Source organism: Sitophilus oryzae, unplaced genomic scaffold (assembly GCF_002938485.1).
Source record: "Sitophilus oryzae breed Bouriz unplaced genomic scaffold, Soryzae_2.0 scaffold_906_pilon_pilon, whole genome shotgun sequence".
NCBI classification, from domain to species: domain Eukaryota; kingdom Metazoa; phylum Arthropoda; class Insecta; order Coleoptera; family Curculionidae; genus Sitophilus; species Sitophilus oryzae.
Genome location: NW_022147535.1, coordinates 207,669 through 231,539, shown reverse-complemented (window position 1 = coordinate 231,539; position 23,871 = coordinate 207,669). Strand labels below are relative to the sequence as shown.

Genomic DNA, 23,871 nt, shown 5'->3' with positions numbered 1-23,871 from the left:
CAAGCCCTACAAATTTTACAGACTTGACGACGTCAATGGTGGTGTTGTTAAGTACAAAAGGCTGCAACGAGTTTTTATACGACAAAGCTTTAGTTTTAGAAATGTTGAAACTCAGGAGGTTCGAATCGCACCAAGATTTAATGGTGATTAAGTCATTTGATATAATCATATGAAGTGCCGTGATGTCCTTGTTGCATTTAATATCTAATAATTTTTTTGCATAAAATCGTCTGGGGAGATAATATCTTACCACCAGTCCTGTATCCCGATGCACCACACGGTACAGCAGATTAAAATGAAAAGTTGAAAATATTTTGTTAATGTTAAGATTTTAATGAAAAGCGATATAACGTTAGTTATATCGATAAAAATAATTAATGTATTATAAACTTATAATAATATTAAACTCCACTTCGTTTAATCCCAAAGGCAACCAGTCTTTCAGTTGCTTTTTACTGACGTATAGAATTTAGAAATTCTAAATTCTAAATTCTAAATTCTACTGACGTATAGCAAAACAAGTTTACCGACAGACAAAAAATGCTTAAACTAGAGGAATTTATAACAAAATATTTTTTAATTTGTTGATTTGAAAGGTTAGACATTAGTCATTTTTGAAGGAATATTAAAGTAGTAAGACAAATAAAAAATGAGGAATATAATGGATAATTCATTGGTAGATATATTTCAGAAAATTTAGTATTAAAATATGTAACAAAGAGCCTGTTTTATGACCTCTTTAATACTTTAATATTTAGATTTTAGCAGCATTCAATATTTATTGTAATTTATAAGATATTCTTTATTTAACTTTCTACCGCTATAGATTTCATATTGATTACTGGTAGCCCATGGAAACAAAACCGACAAATAAGGAATATTAAAATCTGGATTTCTATATACACGAAAACACATTGGTATATGTGTGTTTTACAAATTGTTTGTTACATACAAATAGTTAATCCAAGGAATTTTGCTCAAATTATTTTCTGATTAAATCCACCAGTAGTACAGTAATCTAATTATTGTAAACATAGTTTTATAGTTAAAGTACTATTAGCAAGTTTTACGCTCCTAAAAAGGGCATATTCATTTATAAGTAGACTTTATTATTGAAGAATATCACGTATTAAAGTTTATAATTAATTAAATATATTTACTAAAGTTTGAAGTATGGTTCCTAGTATAAATGCATTTAGAATTATATAGGGATATATGGTCTATATTCTGTAAGTACTACCACGGTAGTTGTGATGTGATGCTTAATATGAGAGGAATTTAATCAAGTTTACTACCCGCTTAAAATATATGTACAGGGTGGGTCAAATTCGACGCTTTTAAATGGAAACACCCTTTTCTATAGGAGATAGACGAAAACTAATATCGGTGTCTGGAGCTCAATTTTTATCAAAACCATGATGGGGAAAACCGCACATCAATATCTGTTACCGTTAAGGAGTTACGGGGTGTTTTTCAAAAATGTGCATTTTTAACAAATCGCTCTAACTTTTTGCTATGGAAAATTTTGTATTTCTATGAAAACATTTCCAAAGCACCTTTTTACGTAAATTGTAATGGTTTAAGTATAATTTTTTTAAAATTAATAATTTAAGAGTTATAAACAGAAAAATTGATTTTTTATTTGGGACACCCTCTATGTTTTTAATTAAGTGAAAAGGATTTAAAATTACCTTTCCAAAAATATAGCACACTTGATATTTTGTTATAATCCCCTTCGAAATACAGAATTTTTAAAAGTTCGCCACTTTTAACTAGTAGGCTTTGGACCCCTTACCCCTTATTGATGATATGCCCTTAATGGAACTTGTAAACATATTTTTCCAGCAAGACGACGCACCGCCTCTGAACGCTGAAGTTATCAGCAAATTTTTGCAGCCAATTTCTAGAATAATTGAATAGCTAACCAAGATCCCAGCCGTTGGCGTCCAGGCCGCCTGACTTAGTGCCCATGGATCTAATCCTATGGATATATTTGCGGAAGACTAAAGTTTCCTTATTCTTCCGTATAATCTAGACAAGAATTAGAAATACTTAGAAGTTATGAGAGGGTATCTTTCCCCCGCACTGAGTTAATGAATTCCGCGAGAAATGTTCAAAAACTGCCCCGTCTGTCCATAACAGAAGACGGTTGATATGTCGAACACCTGTAGCAAAATCTCATGTCTTGGTTTGCTATTTATTTTTATTGTTATTAGATATAGTTTAAATGTGTTGATGTTGGTTAAATATATTTTAAATTGATATAAAAGTCTGCATCTCTCATAACAAATAATATTTTCGTTTTAATTGATGCTCCCAGCTAGATTTTTTTTTGCATTACAGCCGGTGCCGTTCAAAGCCTACTTATTTATTAAAGCTGGCGAATTTTTATATACTCTATATTTCGAAGAGGAATCGAGCAAAATATCAAGTGTGTTATATTTTTGGAAAGGTAATTTTAAATTATTTTCAATAAATTAAAAATATACAGGGTGTCCCATATAAAAAATAAAGTTTTCTGTTGATAATTCTTAAATTATTAATTTAAAAAAAAATATACTTAAACTATTAAATTCTAGGTAAAAAGGTGCTTTGGAAATGTTTCCATAAAAATACCAAATTTTACATAGCAAAAAAGTTACAGTGATTTGTTAAAAATGCATATTTTTAAAAAACACCCCGTAACTCCGAAACGGTAACAAATATCGATGTGCGGTTTTCACCATCATGTTTTTGACAAAAATTGAGCTCCAGACACCAATATTAGTATTTTTCTATCTCCTATAGAAAAGGGTGTTTCCATTTAAAAGCGTCGAATTTGACCCACCCTGTACAGTATACACTGTACAGGGTGTACATCCCTTTTTGGTTGAAATCATACGGTAGTAGTTCTATCTCGTTACATAGATTTATATGATATTTTGTGGTGAAATACTCTAAAATACTTACCTAAAATACATAAGACAGACCACACAGTGGAGTAGCATATTAACCAGATGGTAACCAAATGGTTCGAGCTGACCCCATAGGTAATTCAGACGAAAGGTCAAGACGCAGAATGGACGATACGATTTGTGACTTTGTTCCTGCAAACAAAAAAAAATACATTAAAACTTTATGAATATTACAGTAATATAAAAAAGTATTGGTGGTAGGACAGTATGTTGTAAAGCTACTTGAAAATAAATAATATATTTTATTTCTTTTAGTAAAAACTGCAAAAGTATAAGACATTTTTATACATTTAAATATTTTATGCATATTCTTTTTTATAAAGAAAGCAAACTATAATCGAGTTTTGATCTTTTATAAAAGCTGCCAAGATCCAGAGTAGAAAGGAAGAGAAAAATAAGACAATAAAGCGAGTTTAAGTGTGATATTAAGCATTTTATTATCCTTGAAATTCAGTCTCAAAATACGTTGGATGGAGATTCTTGGCAAATAAAATATCCACAGTCACTAGAGTAATGTTACGTTTAAAGAGCATTTTAACGTTTAATGACATACATGTTTGTACTTTATTTTATCGTATTGAAGTAATATTACGGTTAAACTATACATACAGTATACAGTTTACATAAATATATAATTTTCAGTATATCTCCGGATTGTCTTTACAAGAGGAAAAACTTTTTTATTATTGACATTTTGAGAAAAAATACATTCTTAATAAAAATTTAGTCCTAGACTCATGATGTAAAAGAAACGTCGCGTCATAATAACTTTGCATGGTAGTACCGTATAAGCACCGTTGCTCATACAGCTTACCCACCAAATTTGGTCGCAATCTTACGACATCCACTTTTGACGTTTCTTACGTTAAAGCTAACTGTCACAGTAACACGTGTCATAGAAGGTCAAGTTGGACTAAGTCCAATCTATCGACATACCAGATTTCATTTAAATAGGACGATATTTTCTAAGGCGTATGCTGTCCTTACCACTTTTCCTCTCACGTGTAGCGTGTCGTATTACGGCCTTGAATTTTTACTCCCAGCGCGCGTGTAGATGTTTCACTTTAAAAAGACTCGTACTGTACTGTAGTTCTTCGCTGTGAAAAAATATATGTTAGACTATATATGCTAGACTATGAATTCCCATATTGATATGACTAAAATTTCGAGAGAGTAATACAAAAGCAAGAGATAGAATAACTAACTAACCCATCAACGCTGCCAATCACTCTGTATATTAGTACGAAACTATTCCCAGATATTTTAACGTAATGAGTTACTTCTGATCTTCATGTATTTAGAGATAATTATTTTCCGCCAGTGTGTGTAGTTTGAGGTTAGATTGACTGATTCTACTTAGCATATTCAATTATGGCTTAGACAAGATTAGCGTTGCTCGACGTTTGAATTTCCCTCTAGCCCAGAAAATCGATCCCCCCAACGTCAGTCGTCCCTACATGCACTGACACCGACGCGACACCACAACTAACTAAGGAAATTAGATTTGCATAGCAGGCCCTTGGCAACCTATATCCTACGTCGAAAGGTATATGAATGCCCTTAAGCTCCCTATACTCCCTATCAAAGCGATATAATATTGGATTACTGGCCAGTTTATGTCTATTCGCATAATATTTCGTTTCGATTGTGGCTCGGCGAAATTCACTATGGAATAGAAATATTTAGTTTTATGGGTAGGGGGCAGAAAGTCCTGGTAATATGGCCAGCTATGTCAATAAAAATGCTCTATAGAGATAAGCAAAATCGATAAGTCAGTACGACTCCTAATTGTAGGGGACGCCACCTAAATATGTTTTAACTGGTTAGAAGAGTACTAACTTTTCGTCGGTACCTGTATAAAACTACTGAGTGAAAAAAAATATATACTCGCCGTTTTTGGCTTAAAAAAGGTCTCTTGGTAAAAATTGCTACCTACTAAGTAATGGTTCTCGAGATACTTGGAATCGAAATAATCGATACACGTAATTATTAACAAAAATTGAATATGTTGACTGGATAGTTAACTGAAATCATAAATTTGAATTATTTTTGTGCCAAAATTTCGATAGAAACTGTTTTATCATCATTTTTTTTGGAAGAAAATATAATTGATTAGAAAAAATAATAAGTTCTCTAAATAAAATGTTATTCTAAAATTAAATGAATATAAAAATAAAAGAGTGTTTGTTAGAAAGTATCCAATATAAACTATATGATAAATATGAAAATTAGTAGTAAAAATCTACATATTTTTTTAAAATTTAACCGACAAAATGTACCTTTATAAAAGTGGTTTGTCGAAAATAATCTACGTTTATGTAAGTACTTTTTTGTATGTCGAAGACTTTTTTACACTGAAAAATATGACGATTTCACAAAAAATATAAGTCAAAACCTATAAGTAAATATAAAATAAATTGATATACTTGACTTAATTATAGATGAATCTACGTTAATAAGAATATAGAAAAAACACTTTATTTAACTCTCAATTTAACTAAGTAGTTAAATTATATTAATATTAAAATTTCAGAAGAAATTATTCCCCAAAACCTATTTAGTATGCAGAAGTGTAAAACTTTTTAATACCTAGTACTATGACTATGAAACTATGTTTAAAATTAAATTAGAGTTGATGTAATTAAAAATAATTAGAGAATATTCTCAGATTACTTATGAGTTGAAATATTCTCATTTAATAAACTTTTAAAAAGAAATTTTATTTTTAAAAAAAGTTTTAGATTATTAATTTTACTATATATCTTTTATTAGTGCAGTTTGATGAGTTACAACTGATGTGTCTTTAAAAGTTGCCAGAATCAGATGTATAAACTATAATAATAGTCTGTAATAACCAGAATTAAGAATAAGTTACGAATTATGAATCATAAATTATCATAAGTAATGAAGCACAGAAATATGACATAGAATGGTATCTATTAATAAATAAAACGTAGACCAATAATATGCAATCAATTTGTATTATACATATGAACGAAAAAAAAACGGCGTCGAAGACGGCTGGGGAATGCCAATCCATGATAATTTTGGAGAGGTCAATCTCTATACGTCATTTACTGAAAATTGACACAAAACTTGTCAAAAGTTAACAAGAATTATAGAAATATTAAAAAAGGATAGAACGTTTCCGGACATATAGATCTCTTTCCGAAAAATACTTCCTTCAAACTATTGGTATTCCCATACAAAAAAATAATTATTTTAAAAAGTTAGCTTTACTGTGTTACTTAAAAAGTATAAATAAAGATCCGGTCTCACTGTATTAAAAATAATTTAGACAGTTTACACTTTACTGAGATAATACGCTCTACCGGGCGCGTCTCAAAAATGGCTCACCCCTATAACTTTTCTATTTTTTCAGTTAAAAAAACGAGATTTGGTATGTTAGTATATGACATAAATTAGGATTGATTGACGTATTCAACTGTTTTCGGTCACTTCCTGTTTTACCGGAAATAACTACAACTTTTGATTTTTAAATAGCACTCTCGGTATTTTTTACTTTATTCGAAAGAAAATGACACTCTGAATAGAATGACATATGATATGTCAACTTTTGACATTTTTTCATATGGTATATTTGACATTATAACCTGTGATTCGTAAAGAAAATTTGACTCGGAATACCAAGTGTGTGGTATCAAATTATTCGTAAAAAAATGCTTTTTCCAAATATACGAATGAGCCATCCTCATTCCATTTGAAAAAAATGAAATATGATTAAAAATACGATTTGAGCATTTTCTAACTGGCCAGGACAAGACACTAAAAACATTAGACGTTCAAATCTATTTTTCCAATGCTCCTTGATTAAGAATTGGCGTTTTTAACATAACCATGGCACTCTAGATTGAATTTTAAAAATTTAATTTTAGTTAACCGAGAATGTCAAGAATTGACATATGATATGTCATTCTATTCAGAATGTCATTTTCTATCGAATAAAGTTAAGAAAATGCCGAAGGTGTCATTTAAAAATCAAAAGTTGTAGTCATTTCCGGTGAAACAGGAACTGACCAAAAACAATTGAATACGTCAATCAATCCTAATTTATGCCATATACTAACATACCAAATTTCGTTTTTTTATCTGAAAAAATAAGAAAGTTATAGGGGTGAGCCACTTTTGAGACGCACCCGGTATATGCATAGTGTAACTTTCCTGTAATACGCCATAATGCCCTGAGTGTTGTATATCTAGGTATCTAGTAAATCAGGCAGAAGCTTCTGAGGCGCCAAAACTATTAGTTTCTGTCGGCCGAATATGATCTGATTTCGATAACAGGATGAACCAATTATTATAACCATATCTTAATATCCTGTGCGATAATATGATATGCCGATAATACCGGACAATATTATTAATTTATGAAAATGTTATCAAACTATATACCATATAGTTTAACATACCCAAGGTCGTTCAAAAAAGTTTAATAGTTACGATTTTGGCCAATTGTATAATAAAGACTTTAAATGAAATAAAGATACCTAAGTTATGTTAAAAATATGGTTTGTAGGTTTGTAATTTAAAATATTCAAAACTTGGTACACAAAACAAACCCGAAGACGTTTTTGTTAGTTAGCAGGTCCACACCCGCAGGTACTGAGGTCTCTGGGATTCGGGAGACTACTCTTATTAATCATAGGATTGATATGTTTGGTATCAATATCTTGAAGCTATTAGTTATACTATTCTTATATTTTAATTGCTCACTTGTTTGCTAATATATTCCCCAAGTCACAATGACAAATATTAATCACTAGAAATATTAATCAAAATCACCAAAATTTCTCTACGGAAATACATTATTCCCTTCGTTCCGACTTTAGAATAACTGAAAGCAGTTACATGAAAACATGTTCCCTGCTTTACATTCTAAACATAAACACACAAAACATGATCTGCGGAAATGTGTCAATTTTCATAAAATATTGTTAACTTTAAAATAACTGAAATCAGTTACATGAAAACATGTTCCTGCTTTACATTCTAAACACTTTTCTTGTGTAGGTATGAACTTAACCTAGTAGATAATGTAATTTAAACATCAACACTGTACCGAGAAAAAACGGAAATAAACAAAAACAAACCAAACAAAACCAAAACTTTTTTGCATGTCTATGTTAATAGACATGCAAAATTAAAAATTTCTAGAATGAAAAACAGAAACGTATGTTACTGGTTTCAGCTATTCTAAAGTTGAAAAAAACTGAAAATTATGCATTTCCGCAGAAAAATTTGGGTGAATTTTTATTTGGAAAGGTTTTCAAGTACTAAATAAACATACCATAACTTTGAAACGGTTTACAATAAAAAATTTACATCGCAAATTCTTGTAGAGCATAAAATTTACTAAAAAATATATCTGAGAGTATTTTTTTCAATTCAATAATTCGTAATTTGAAAGCTTTGAAAAGTGAAAAATATAAAAATATGCAGAATTAATAAGAGTGTATAAATTATTTTAAATGCAATAAAGAATTAATTAATGAATATAAGAACTATTCTTTTTTTACAAATCTACATTATAGACAATATTTTTTAACAATATTAATCTATTTTATTTAAATCTAGTTTTTTTGCTAAATATGAAAATTTTTAATCAATAAAAACTAAAACTGCATATTTTGATTTTTTTCTTTATTTTTTTTTATACTCTACAAGAATCCGCGATGGTCATTTTTTTATCGTAAACTATTTCAAAGTCATGGTATTTTAAACGGAAAAAGATTTTTTTACGTGTTATTTAAATGGTAATTTTGAATGTTCACCGACATCTTTTAAATTGAGCTAAAAATCCTACCTTCCGGGGATATTTTTTTCCCGGTCATTAGGTTCATTTTAACCCATAAATTCCATAGGTTAATTGTTTTGGCTCACCCTAGTTGGCATCCAATATATTTATTAAAGAGTTACTATAAAACTGCAAATTTAATTTGATCCAGGGTTAAATGAAATAAAATGGTAATTATAAAATTCTGTATTCACCCGAAATGCAAAATTAAATATATATATAAATTTATTTAATCATTCAATAAAATAATATTTTAAATATTACTCATGCTATGAATATTATTAAAAACCTAAAAATATTTACCGCCAGTTTAAAATTTTGTATGGAAAATAAATTAACAGCAGCTGTTTTAAAACACAGTGTAATAATTTTAAAATACAATTTTCGAAATAATTAAAATATGTAACTGTAATTAGTGAGAATTACAATTTTCTCTCATTGCTGTTAATGCGACTCCATGTCATATACGCACAAATACAATTTATATTATTAACTTTATATTATTTAAAAAACATTTTAATGACAATCTTGTATTTAGGACAACATTAATGTTATAATATTTATAATAAATATTGAATTGATTATTATTTACAATATAGTTATTATAACTATCTTATCATAATACAAATTAATACAAAATATAGATACTGAATTACATGAAAATATTTTTATATAGTATATTAATAATTATATTATATAGGTATATGATATAAATTAATAACTACCATGAAATATTCTTGTAAAATCCTTCGAAATGTGGCTGAATTTTAATCAAGTACTTCGGTAGAAACTTATTTTACAAATTTAGTTTTGGGAGAAATACACAGGGTGAGTCTCAAATAAGTGCAAATATTTTCGGGGTTTGTAGATCTCAATAAAAGAATCATATTTTATCTTTACCGTTTTTCAAATAAGTCCAAAATTAACCCAGTTATTTAAGTTTAAAAATAAAAAAAATATATTTCACCGGATTTTTTTCTGTATTTGCATCTCTTTTAGGGCCTTAACCATAGAGTAAAACCATAACAATCAGAGATTAAGATAATACCCTGGGAAAATTTGCGTAGAACAGGCAGTTTAAAAAAAAAGTTCTCTAAAATATACAAGAAAACTGCATGATTTGCAAAAGGCAATGGCATGATTTTCAACTTTTTTTGCGAAAAAAAACCTCATAGACTTATTCCTGGTGTCGAAATATACCACCCCAATTATTGGACACGTCCAAGATCGGTTAATTTTGATTTGAGCAAAAAAGTATAGAAATCATTTTTATGGAGAATTTGATGCTCTACAGCTTCATTCAGAACCTCGAAATCAGTGGAATAAATTAGTAGTTCCAATGAGCCGTATAAGTTTGTTCGCCTAATTTTAATGTAAGCATTCAGAACGTCATAATTAGTGGTAGTAATTTTCAATCAGTGGAAAAAGTTAACAAACTTTTGGCTTTCCAATAATTATATTTCAAAATTTACGAGGAATGTCATTTTGGCCTTTGATATCACCCGCCAAGGAAAATTTTGGTTAGAAATCAAAAGTTTATTATTTCATAAGCTAAATATTATGCTTTCTCTATGGATACAAGAGACTACTGTAAACTGTTGTTAGGATATTTTAATAATTTTAATTGTTTTGAGACATTGTGAATGATCGTAAACTAAAAAGTATAAAGTGTAATTGAAACCAATAATTTATTCCACTAATTGGGAGTTTATGAGTGAAGCTTAAAACTTTTATATATTATGAAACTTTTTCTTTCTAATCCTGGTCCTTTTCCTAAAATTAAAAAAAAAACTTCTCGGGGGTGAATTGAAAAGAATCAGAATTGAAGCTCGAAATATTTCGATTGAAAGAAAATGTTAAATACACACACCGGAAAAGTCTAGGGATATTACAATTTTATCCAGCCATCGTCAGTAATTTTATTATTTGCATTTCTGATATAATAAAATTAAAATAAACAAATAGTTTACAGGGCGTATTGGAAATAAAAATTCGAAATTTACCGAATTTTTCAAATTTACCTTGATTTTTATTGAACTCAAAAAATATACACATTTTTTTTATTCTAAACTGTGAATTAAAAAAAAATAAAACCATTGTTACTTAATAAAGAGTATAGCCTCCTCTACTGTTCATTACAGCCCTACATCGTCTCTCCATGCTCCTGATCAGGTTGTCGATCACTTCTTGAGGTACAGCCTGCCTCACTGCATTCACGGCCCGAACTCATTCAAAATTGTTCTTCATTCACATTCTCAAAATTCTTCTTTGGACCGCGTCCCATACGTGCTCGATGGGATTGAGGTCAGGAGATTGTGCCGGCCAGGGTAAGATGTTTAATTGATGCATTGATAAACTCATTGATAAAATCTCTGAGCATTGATAAACTCTCTGAGCATTGATAAACTCTCTGAGCATTGAAAAGTTTCTCCTCAACAAGAAAAAATACTTTTTATATTTCACTCCTACTCGGGGGTGAATTTAAAAAAATAAATACAGTTAGTTTTTATATCTCGCAAAGTAACTTATATAAAAAATTCAAGTTTTTACCTTTGAACGTCAAAAATAAACCGTTGACGTTTTGTTACAATGACATTAATGTTTACACATTATTGTATTTTTGTTGGTTAGGCAAATAATTAAAAAAAAGCCACTAATAAGCTGGCGTATTTACAAAAAATTACTTTTTATTTTGTAAATTTCTCTTCTAATTGCGAAAAACGCAGCCTTTTCTCAAAAAACAAATCTGCCACTATGGTACAGGCAGTACTTATAAATTTTGATTTTCTGTCTTTAATAAGAAAATCATAGCTGAGTTACTATCTGCAGTATTACCAAGAAAGTAGCAGATTTTTTCGGTTACAAACCAGAAACCAGACGCTTTCAAGAAAACCGTAATTCTAAACCAACGAAGGTGCCCGCTTTAGGGAAAATTTAAAGGAAATTGAAACGTTTTTCAGTCGGGCCAAATCGTCTGACGCAAATTTTCTCAACAAGATTTTCCCGATATTCGATAAATCGAATTCTGGAGAATACGCTTGTTACGAGAATTTTTCAATTCTCACGTAGCACATTTTGACAAAAAAAATATTTTTCAATATTTTTTTCTCCTCTTCGCCCATTCCATCATTTTATCGATAGCATAAAAATGTATTGTTTAGTTACTGAAGTGATTTGTAAGCTTTATTTACAATATCGCAATCAAAAATATAAAAATCCGTTATAGAGGGTGGTCCGACTTGTATTCGGTAAACTTCCGCAGTATATAATCTGTTTTTTTTCGTAGATAAGATTTCCACAGAGGATGACAGAAAAAAAGCGGATGTCGTCCATCCCAATCTATTTTTCACTAAAAAAAGTTCCTAATATTTTCTAAGTTAACTATGAGAAGTTGTGTATATCCTGTATATAAATCCGTCATGCGGTCGACTATTGTTGTTTTTAACCAGTTTTATTGGTTTATTTTAAAAATGACAGATCATATTTCAATATTATTGGTTTGACGGAACGACGAACGACAAACGGACGCCGCGCGCCGATGCGTTTGAACTCGACTTTATATTTTTGAAAGAAGTTGTGAAACTCTTGCTAAATTATAGGTTATAATTTTGTGTCAAACTATGTCACATAGAAAGTGGTGAATATTTTGCATTTTGCATTTTAGACTGTGTTATTACGTTTGTTTAGTAATTTTTAAAATTTTATTAGAGTTTAGACCTACTTGTGTATGCTTAAATTTCAAATTGGGGTTAAATGGGCATTAAATTCGTAACTAGTAAGCGGATTGGTCAAATCATAGATTAAAACACCTGTCTGTGTTGGTGTGTATGATATTGTAGAGCATTCAGAGGACTTAGTCCATATATTTCACTGTACTTTTTTTTTAGTTTAGACAATAAATACTGGAATAGAAAATACTAAAAAAATACATAGGATGTTGAAAAAACGAATGTCTAAATATTGGGGGGCAATTCTCTATCAAAAATATTAAAAAATACTTTTATAAACATAGGATTCGTGGCGTCCCAGATAACACCTTATGGAAAATAATTATGAAAATTACTTTTACACTTGTTCTAGATTAACCAACTAAAAATAAAACTTTTTGCTAGTATCATATGCTTATCAAATACCGTTTTCGAGAAAAAAAATCTTTGGACCCCAAAAAATGAATGAATGAATTTGAAAAAATTCTGAAACTTAGTTTACTAAATATTAATATATTATATTCATATTCCTTTAACTTTAAAACACAGGTATTACTTAATTTCTACAATTTTACTCTAATAATTGCGGAATATTAAACTATATGGTAACTTAATTTTAATTTTTAGATAAAGTAAATAAATATTTATGTTTTTCATTTTATACAATAAATCGAAACAATCCATTAAATTTAGTTAATATTACGCTTTCAAATACCCAAAGCGGAACTTTAAATAATATTCATTGATTAGGACAAAAACTCTATCTATATTAAAATCATTTTATACCGCTTACCATAAATTAATAAAATTTAAAATATTGAATAAATAAATCACGAAAAGTACACAAAATTATTTAACTTTAAGATAATTGAAAATATAGTATTATTGTATAATAATTATATTTTACTTTTAATATATCTATTTTATTTATTTTAGAATTAAACGAAAATTCTTAAATATTCCGATTATTATATTCCTTATTATTCCGATTTGATATATTTTTGGACGTGGATCGATGTAGATTGATTAGTTAAATTCTTAAATATACAGTTTGTCAAAAAAATACATACAGGGTGAGAAAACAAATAAAAACCGATTTTTTCATATTAGGCATTTTTTTAAATACATAATAGCCTAAAAAGGGGGTTAAATTCCACTTAGAATTCTTACATTAACGTCTTCTATCCGTACCAGGTGAGAAAATTGGAAAAGCTAAGGAATAAAAAAAAAACGATTTAGGGGTATAGCCAGAATAGATATCGAGAATCGACATTTATTAAATTAAATATCTCAGAAACAATGTATTTAACGTCTCAGACGTCAGACGTAGATGTATTTAACGTGTCGTGTAATGTCAGACCTAATTGAAGACGAATACAAAGATCAAGAAGAAGAAGAACAATCAGGTTTTAGAACTGGGAGATCCTGCACTGATAATGTATTGTTTGAAACTTCTCATAGAAACGAAAATAGCTATAAATGAAGATATACACCTAATGTTTGTCGATCTCCAGAAAGCTTACGATAGCGTCCCTCGATCCGATCACCAAACTGTGGGAATCTCTTAAACTAACCAGATTAAATCACACACTTATAACAGCAATACAAAAGATATATAAAAAGTCTTGCTCCTCGATAAAAACTGGAAATAAAGTATCAAAACCATTTAAAATATGAAAAACATTAAGACAAGGGTCAACAATCCAAATCCGCCTGTCAACAACTTTATTTAATATATACGTCAACCAATTAATAGTTGACCAATTAATAGTTGACCAAGTTTTAAAGCATTGGAAAGTGTAGAGGAATGGGTATATCAATAAGTGAAGAATCTTGCTTATATTTTTGCAATTCGCCGAAGACAAAGTTATTTGTGCAGGAGACAAAGATGACTTCGAATATATGACACGAAAACTTAAAGAGGAATACCAAGTTTGGGGACTGGAGATGAATATTGCAAAAACTAAATATCTCTACATTGGATCGGATCAAACAGCAATAAAACTAGATAATGAATACATACAAACATGTAACGAATACAAATACCTAGGCGTTACTTGTGATAAATCCGGGAAAGACGACAATGAAATAAGCTCGAGAATAGTCAAGGCCAGAAATGCAATAAAATGTCTGAATAATATACTCTGGAGTAACGAAATAGGTAAAGACAGAAAACTAAGAAATCAAGAGCAATCTGATATTTGGGGCGGAAACATGGAGGTTGACAGAGAATAAGAAAATTACTGGCAGTAGAAATGGATGCGATAAGGAGATCAGCACGAATATCAAGGCTGGATAGAGTACGAAATGAAACAATCAGGGATAAAATGGGTAGACAAAAAACTATAGTAGAGGAAATAGAGAGTGCCCAACTGAAGTGGTATGGACATGTGAGAAGGATGTACAACACGCGACTGCCTCAGAAGGTGGGCTTCCACAAAACAACTGGCTTCCACAAAAGGAAAGGAAACGGGGAAGACCAAGGACAAACTGGATAGAGGGTGTCAAGAATGCGATGAGCTCAAGGGACCTGCGTGACAAAGACTGGAATGAACGGAATCAATGGCGACTAGGCATCGCACAACGTCGAAGGACGTTTTAAAAGCGATTCTTATATATAAACATAACAGTCAAATTTCCTCGCAACGACCTCTGTGTGCTAGCTCATAAAATATCGCAAATAGCTATTATTTTTGCATCATGTTTACTATAATTTTATTGTTAAATATTGTTTTATTTAAATTTTACAATTATGCAACCCGATATACACCGCGCTATAGCTACACATATTGTCACTGGACCAGGCACACCAGCAGCAGTAGGCTTTTTGTCCATCTCTCTATCATCACTTTTGTCCGTCACTTGTCACTGTCAGGTCAAATCAGATGTTTTTGGATTTATTTATCCTTTGTTTTGGTTATTGAAATTGTATAATTATCAGATAAAATTTCGTAGTTAAATTGGTTATTTTTGATGTGGATCGCAGTGTGCAATTCGTTCATTTAATTGTGGGAATTTAAGTGAGTTTAGTTCGTTCATTGACCGGATATCGAAGATGGCTGTGAAAATAATCTAGAACATCGTTTTTTATTTATGCCTTTTTATGAGTTGAACTAGTCAAGATATATAGTTCTCTATCTATATCCTGGAGGGAAATTTCCGGTTGAAATCTGATTTTGTGAAGGAAATCGAATCCTTGCATCACTTCTTGTGTACTCCCCGGCTGAAGAGTGCCGTCGTGAAGAACTGGCCGCCGTTTCGTGAAGCATTCCCTGTTGGTGAATAGCAGGTCTTCGTAAAGAAGGATTAAGTCTTCCGAAACACATTTGGTCAGAAACGTGGTTGGATTTTGTTGAGTTTACATGGACCACCAACCAATTTCCGTAAGGGATTAAATAGCCAAATTTTTCCGACCGATATCCCGATTCCACGTGCCCAAGAAGTCCCCGAATAGTTCCAAGGTATGCTATAATTCTTCTGCCTATTCTAAGTCAATGCTCAACTGATTTTTATTCGTATTGTTGACTGGTTTTCGACTTTTTCACGCCCACGTGGTGTAAAGAGATTAGTTGAGTGTTATCTTTCTTAAGTCTTATTTGGTTGTTCGTAATTGTAGAGCAAGAAGACCGATCCAGACCGTACAGCACAGAACAGTCCAGAATTCCATCCGTTCCTGTTGCCCGTGTTTAGAGTTACCCGTTGGACATCATATACCCTCGTTGAGGTAAAGTTCAGATTTGATTAGTCCTTCTTTATTACCTTTATTAACTCCTACACGTTGTGCTAGTCCTTGTTCTATAATTGAGGCTCTTTTCTAAGACAATCAATGTTATTTAGGGTTTTTTATGTTCATCATTTGAAATCTCAACACCTACCTTTCACCTGTACCTCTGCTGACATCCGTGGGCTCCAGTGACAGTACACCGAGCTGCTGTACACCGCCTTAGCAACCCTGTAGCTATACGCCGTAGCTCAGCCGGAGGATGTTGTCAAGTATATCACATCGAGTAGAGTAAGACTGTTTAGATATTTGTATAATTTTAGATTTGATTTATGGGTATAAACCACCCTGATTGTATCTAGTATTAAGTTAGATAAGGGGGTTTGACGTCATAGGTTTAGTTATTTCTCATTTGATTTAAATTCTATCTTCTTTTTGTACATTTCAATTTGCTTTTCTTAACACATTTCATTTCTCTTACATTTCATTCATTACTTTATATATATTAACTTTTTCATAGTTTAATAAATTGATTAAATATTTTTAGTGGTCTTATTTACAGTCTAGTCTCACAGTTAAATTAGAGTCACTTAAGTTTATAGTAACATTTGAAGTTCATGGTAGTTACACTCAACAATTCGAGGTTAGTGTTGAAGTCTACTTAATAGTTACATCTTTATTGCCGAGTTCATAGAGTATAATGTCGTGGCGCCCTTTTAATAATTTCTTTGAACCCCGACCACCCGGCTGTTAAAATTAAAAAGCTAGTGGCCTCTATGCAACTCATCCTAATTAAGTAAACTTGTGTTTTATTGAACTTCAAATTAGAAAGGGCGTGGGAAAACAATATATTTTAGAGACATTGTTTAAATCGGGAGAATATGGAGGTTCACTAGCTCTATTAGTAGAGGCTTCATTGGTCGATTAGCTACTTACCGGTTCCGAGAAGAAACATCTTATTTTTATTTACACATTTATTTTATTCTGCTGGTATAATTTAATGTAAGTATCGGTTTTAAGAGTCTATTACGCTGTATTTTCGGGTCGCTCTCAGGTGTCGGGTAAAGCGGGTGTGGGGCCGAAGGAAATATATATTATATTTCAGAAATCTGCCAAAGGCTTAGCCCGATCCTGTTGGCGCCACACACAAAATTCCAAACACACGTGCTTTATTTTCGAGAAAATTGTGTCCAAACACAAAGAATATTTTGTTGATGTTTGACAATCAAAATCGTAAAAATAAAGAAGTTGTATAAAAATGTGCTACAATACGCATATAGTATAATCCTTCATCTTTAATTTCCTTCTGCATTTGTGTAAAAATACCTAGCTAGTTTTGCATAAAATGTTAAATGCCGAACGCTTTTTTGCTACTTTTTCGGACTAGTGAAATGGACTCTTAATACAAAAAATCAAAAGATATAATGAATCAAGCCCAAAATACAGAATAGGGGTTTTTAGAACAGTTGAAGCCCAGCAAAAAAATATTAAATGCGAATTAAATGTTAATTAAAAATAATTTGCAGCGCTTTTGCTGTTATTTATCCAATTTTATTATTAAATATTTCGAATTCATAAAGACCAAAATTATTAATATAAATTAAATTACATAGTTACCTACGATTTAATGTACTCAAAACTATTATAACATTTGCCACAAGCTGTTGATAAAAAAACATAATTAACCAATTACAATATTTGGAATTGTTATTTTATTTATTAATTAGGGTATAAAATATGTTAACCCATTATTTCCAATTGAAAACAAGCGTCTCTTTATTTTAGAATTAAATATTTTTGATTCATTTGCCGCCGTCATTCACTAATTAATGCATATCTATAATATGTAAATGTACGTAATTTTATTCTATTGTATACTCAGATGCCAAAAAAAACGCAACAGAAAAATTTTAGGGCAAGTTTAAAATGTTATCTTTTTTTATTTTTAGTCCAATTTCCTTGATTTTTTTAGCAAACTGTTTGTAAAGTTTATTAATTGTGTTTGTTCCCTTTCTCCATATCTGCACCCATTCTCAACTCCCTGTGCCCTGCACTAATTTATGTAGGTTCTTGATAGGATGGGAGCATAGTTTCCCCGGTTCTAGCCTAGCTTTCCCAAATATCAAGTGTCGCTTGCGATCTAGAGCCTCGCATTGACATATTATGTGCTCCGCTGTTTCTTTATTTTTCGTTTGTTCGGATCTTTATCGCAGAGTCTGCAGCAAAGACTTCCTTGATACAGGTTGAGCTTATTCAGGTTCAACATTTGACAGTCACGTGTCCTGTCAAGAGGGCTGTTGTAATCCGAACTTTATTCCTGCTAAGCATCAGCAGTTCTTTTGCGGTTTTAGAGTTAGGTTCTTGGATTATACAGGGTTAGTAAAAAGTTATTTTTTACCATATCTTTAGAGTACCCTGTGCAATAATTTCGTTAGCAAATATTTCTAAAACTTTATTTTTCTCTTAGATGGTCGTATTCAGTCTCCTGAATATATTGTTTTTTTGGTTAAAAAAACAAAATATTCCTTATTAAATTAACCTTGGTTAATTTTTAAGAGCAAAATGAACTTACCACAGACATTTTGCAATGTTTACAATTATCGTTACTTTTTGATGTTATCCTTCGTAATGACGAGGTGACTTATTGTGATTATTGTTGTGTATGATTGAATTTGGTTCTTAGTATCGAAGATTGTGCAAAACTCATTGATCTTGTTGAAGATGGCTGAAATAATAAATATTGGCTTGGTTCTTGAGAAAGAATGGAAAAACATAATAACATAATATATTTGTATAGCTTCATTAACAGTATGAACTGACGTCTACAGACAGTTATAGCAGGGAGGGGGGAATAGCTGTAATGGGGTATTTTTTACAAGTTTTTTGTTTGTTTGTATACTTAGTACTTACAGTTATTTTTTTAAATATCCTTAGTTTTATTAGTATTATTAATATTGCCTAAAATAAAGCCTGTATCGTTACATTTTAATGTTTTTTTTTAAATTTTAATATAGAGTTCTAATAAGTGCCGAAATTATGTTACGACAATAGTCACCAAAGCCACCTCGTGGTATTAAAAAATAACATCATAAAGTAATGATAGTTGAAGATATAGTGCTAGAGACTGTATGATGAGTTATAACTCAAGAAAGGAGAACAAACAATAGATCTGTAAAGTCGCGGTGATTAACTCCCCTTCTAAACATTCTATATTCATTCTACAATGATAGTGGAAAAAATTGCAAATTGTTAACCAATGTATGTGTTGACATGATTCAAAAAACAAAATGCTCGGAAGACATGGTTCTAATAGAAAAATGATGTTTTAGGAAAAGCTACTCACGAAATTATTCCATAGGGTGTTTTAAAGTTAAGGTAAAAAGCAACTCTTCAACTAACCCTGTACAATACTAAAGTTTATAAAAAATTGAGTTTACGAATTAAAGTTGATAGATTTATATACAGATTCATGAAAGTAGAGCTAAAACGAAAAACATAACACTTTTAACTTTAAAATATGTTGCGTTTTTTTTGCATCCAAGTGTTCATATTGGGACATAAAGAAAGCAAAATATAGTTGCTAAAGATATTGAAAGGTTACCTATGTCTCATTAGAGACCCCCTTGTTGAGCGAAGTAGAATCAAATATATTAACAAAGATGTAGATGATATGGGGAGGGGGGGGGAGAGTTAATCAATCACCGCAACTTTATAATTCTATTGTAACCCCCTTTTTTTGAGTTATAACTACAATACACAAAACACTTTTCCGCTATTGCATTGGACGCGCGTTTCGCTAACCATGTAAGCATAAAATGTTCTTTATCAACAATATCGAGCAACGTGAAATTTATCCTATCTACCATATTTTATATTATGAGCCATAATATGTTCTTTAAATCTAGGTAGTATTGATCTTCTAATTTTCTTAATAAATCTTTAATTACAATCTTTACATGAAATATTCATGTAAATAATTATAGATATATTTAATAGTCTTAATTTCCTTGTGTCTAAAATTTTTGGCTTCGTTTTAATTAAGTAAATACCATATATTTGCAACGAATAACATTTTAACTGTTAATTACAAATATTTTCCCTAATATTATATTTCATATAACATCTCAACCAAATGTTTGAAAAACACATCCACCTAAAGTTTCATAAAGCGTTATACAAATTACGAGTCCTTTTGTGCCTTATACGTATCAAAGTTGAGCTCAGTTGAATAAGTAAATTCGCAATGGCCCTAAACTTTGCTCAAAGTTTTGAATTAGTTCCTTTGGGTGCCGCAGTATATATCGGACTCAACTTTTGAAGTAATTAGAAAGGGATAAAGTATATCGCTCCATTCCAAAGATTTCCTTTTCAACTCGAACATATTACGTTGATGAAAGTTCCTTATTACCTGAGCTAATAGATGAATATCAAAGTGAAGGTATGGCGTGAAATTCTAAGGGCAATTTAATGAATTATATTTTAAGAAAGTTCTAGAAACGTATTTATTGTTATTTGAAATATAATTGGGTGTATTTGGATTCACAACTTATTTTATAACTTTTAAGACAATGGCACATTACCCTGAGCATATTTGCCAGCTCAAAAACGTAAATTCAAGAAAAAAATTTCATCTACCACATACTTTGTGAATGTAGTGGATCGTATAATGGAGAGACAAAATCGGTTCTCTAGGTGTACTACTTAAAGAACGTAAATAGCATATTCAAAGCGGTAAAACCACAAAGCCAGTTATTACAGACCATGTAGTCCCAGCAGCACAACATAAATTGGTCGGAAGCCTGTATTGTCCACATGGAACTGCTTTGGAACAAAAGCAAATTAAGGAAGATAAAGAGTCACGCGCTTAAAGCGTTTCTTCGAGTCATCCATTCTAGAATATATAGGAAGTGCGAAGAGATGAGTGGCGACATACAGTTCGGCTTTATCAAGGGTCTTGACACTAGAGAAGCTCTCTTCCCTGTGAAACTACTTGTGCAAAAATGCTATGATCAGAGGCAATATGTTTTCATCTGCTTTATTGACTATCAGAGAGCCTTTGATAACGTAAAACACGAACCGTTGATGGAGAGACTACAGGAGATAGGCGTGGATGGCAAGGACATAAGAATAATTAAAGAACTGTATTGGCAGCAGTCGGCGGAGATCCGTATTGATGGTGATCGAACAACGGAAACCTTCAGCGTATTGAAGGGAGTTCGGCAGGGATGTGGACTATCACCCATTCTGTTTAACAGCTACGTTGAGAAAATCTTTCAGATGGCCTTGAAGAGTGAGACGTGCTGTATTAAAGTCAATGCCATCCCAATAAATAATATCCGCTATGCAGATGACACCGCAATTCTGGCTAACAACCTTGAGGACCTCCAGATTCTGCTAAATAAACTAAACGAATGCGGTGAACAGTTTGGGCTCCATATTAACGTTGCAAAAACTAAAATGATGGTGCTCAGCAGACACCAGTACAACACTCATCTTGACATCAATGGGGAGAACATCGAACGGGTCACAAATTTCACCTATCTTGGCGTCTCCCTAAATGAAGGGTGGAATTGCGATGAGGAAGTTAAGAGGAGAATCGGCCGTGCAAAAATAAACTTCTTTAAACTTAAAACAAGTTCAAAGGTAACAGTTTATAATCATCTGCTGATGATGCTAACATGGTTAGCGAAACGCGCGTCCAGTGTAAAAGTAAAAGTGTTTTGGTGTATTGTGGTGATTTAGTGTTTTTATTTTGCATCTTGTAGCCATAAAACAGACGAATGATCGCCAATGTGCGGCATAGGACATGGCGGCATAGGACACCCGAAGAAGAAGAAACAACTATCAGTAGTAGAATAAATCATAAATAACATAAAATGAGCTCAGTAAAGACTGACAAATTTACAAAATTTCGAATCAAATTCAAATGTGTCCAATAAATCGTCAAACAGAACTGCCAAGGATCCCCACCCTAGAGCCTTTTGTCCATCTACCTTGCATAAATACATTGATAGCATTATATCCCTCCTTAATCTTTTTATTCAAAGATTGTTGTAATATAAGCCCTGTAGTTTTAGGTTAGTTCACAACCGACGGTTAGCAATATATCTGATCAAAACGTTGAGTAAAATAGAAAAAATAGACAATAAAAAAAAAAAAAAAAATAACTAATTTTTAATTATTTAAGTATGCAATTATATTATAATTTAGACTGATAGTGCAATACTTCTGAATAAGTGTTATCTTAAGATTAATGATTTAACTGGTCTTGCATGCCAGCATACTAAGTACATTTTTAACAACATAACTAAATGGGAAAACTTATTCATCGCTTTTATTGCCCTACCTTGCACTTTGCATATACTGTAAAATTAAAAGTGGCCTAAGACTGTTTTAGATTAGGAGACTAACGCGCCCCCTAGAAAGGCCTGCTTTAAAAAAAATTTATATGACGTAATTTTAATTACTCAAGCTATTTTCCGCAACGCTCGACGTGTAAGGATTTTTATGGACGAAGCTCCTCGGGTGGGTGCTCTTGTGTCGGAAATAAGAAGTACCTTCATAAAATTCTTATGAGAGGTCTTCGAATAGAGGGTAATTTAACAAAATCATGATTTAATTATTTAACTAAAAGCTTGAAAACTGATCCTGGAAAAGAAGTAACATTTATTAGGAACCTTCGTTTCAGGAAAAATAGTTAGCTACCCTAAATTGTAAATTTATAATGGTAATAGTTGAAAAGTTGCTAATATTTCCATTCTTAACGAAGAACTTTTAAGCCCCCACTACATTTTTGGGAATTTCTTTCTAATAATTTTGCCCCAAACTAAGGCATATAACATCCACATCTGTGCATACAAAACTTCAAGGCACCGCTTACCAGAAGATTATACACATACTAACCATAGAGTTAGTATGGTTTTGAAAAACACATCAGCTTTTTTAAGCTTAATTTTAAAAAAAATATCCAGTGCCAATAATGTATCGAGGGATAACCCCGCTTTCTAACGGAGCTAAACGAGTAGGTGCAGTTACGCTTATCTCTATACTCATACATCATACAGCTGTTTGAACGTTGTGTCTCACCACGGATCCCTAAACAAACATTATTTTGAAAAAAATTAATTAAAGTATTAATTTGCGTATATTCTACAGATCTGGCTTCCTATTACTTAATACTTATTTATCTCCTATTTTGTAAAGCTCCCGTACTTGCCTGCCTTACTCGAAATTTTGGTACGCTTTTCCAAAAAATTTTTTTTTTTATTAAATAAAATCATTATTAACATATACAGCCTGAAAAAAAAAGAAAAAGAAGATATTTTACTTAAAGGTATTTTACACCTCAAAAAAAAATTCGCAGACTCCCTAAGAAGAAAATAAATCCGTGGATAAAGCCCTGTGGCCTCCAGTTGAATGACTGAATGGAATGAAGGGCGCGTACTAAGAGAAAACCGATGAAAAAACTATACCCAAGCAACGTATTAATGATCCAAACCTAAGCTGAGCCCTGCTGTTAAATCTATATACTCGTTGCCTCTCCATAGTCTCTGCTAACACCTCGACAAGACCATATCTTCTCTCTACTCAATATTAACTCTAAAAATATCTATGTCTTTCTTCTAATCTATTTTTACTCTCCTATCTATAATCCCTCCTTTTCTTCTTCTTCCC

At 31.3% G+C, this 23,871-nt stretch overlaps 1 protein-coding gene across 2 annotated transcripts in view; it reads right to left on the bottom strand.

Moving 5' to 3' along the window:
* The window catches only part of LOC115890626 (protein O-mannosyl-transferase TMTC3-like), a 177,333-nt gene that overhangs the window by 98,490 nt on the left and 54,972 nt on the right, over positions 1-23,871 (bottom strand). For both annotated transcript variants that reach the window (XM_030910906.1, XM_030910907.1), the window contains exon 2: positions 2,950-3,086. In XM_030910906.1, the coding sequence (XP_030766766.1) occupies positions 2,950-3,086 (137 nt within the window). The remainder of the gene's footprint in view (positions 1-2,949; positions 3,087-23,871) is intronic.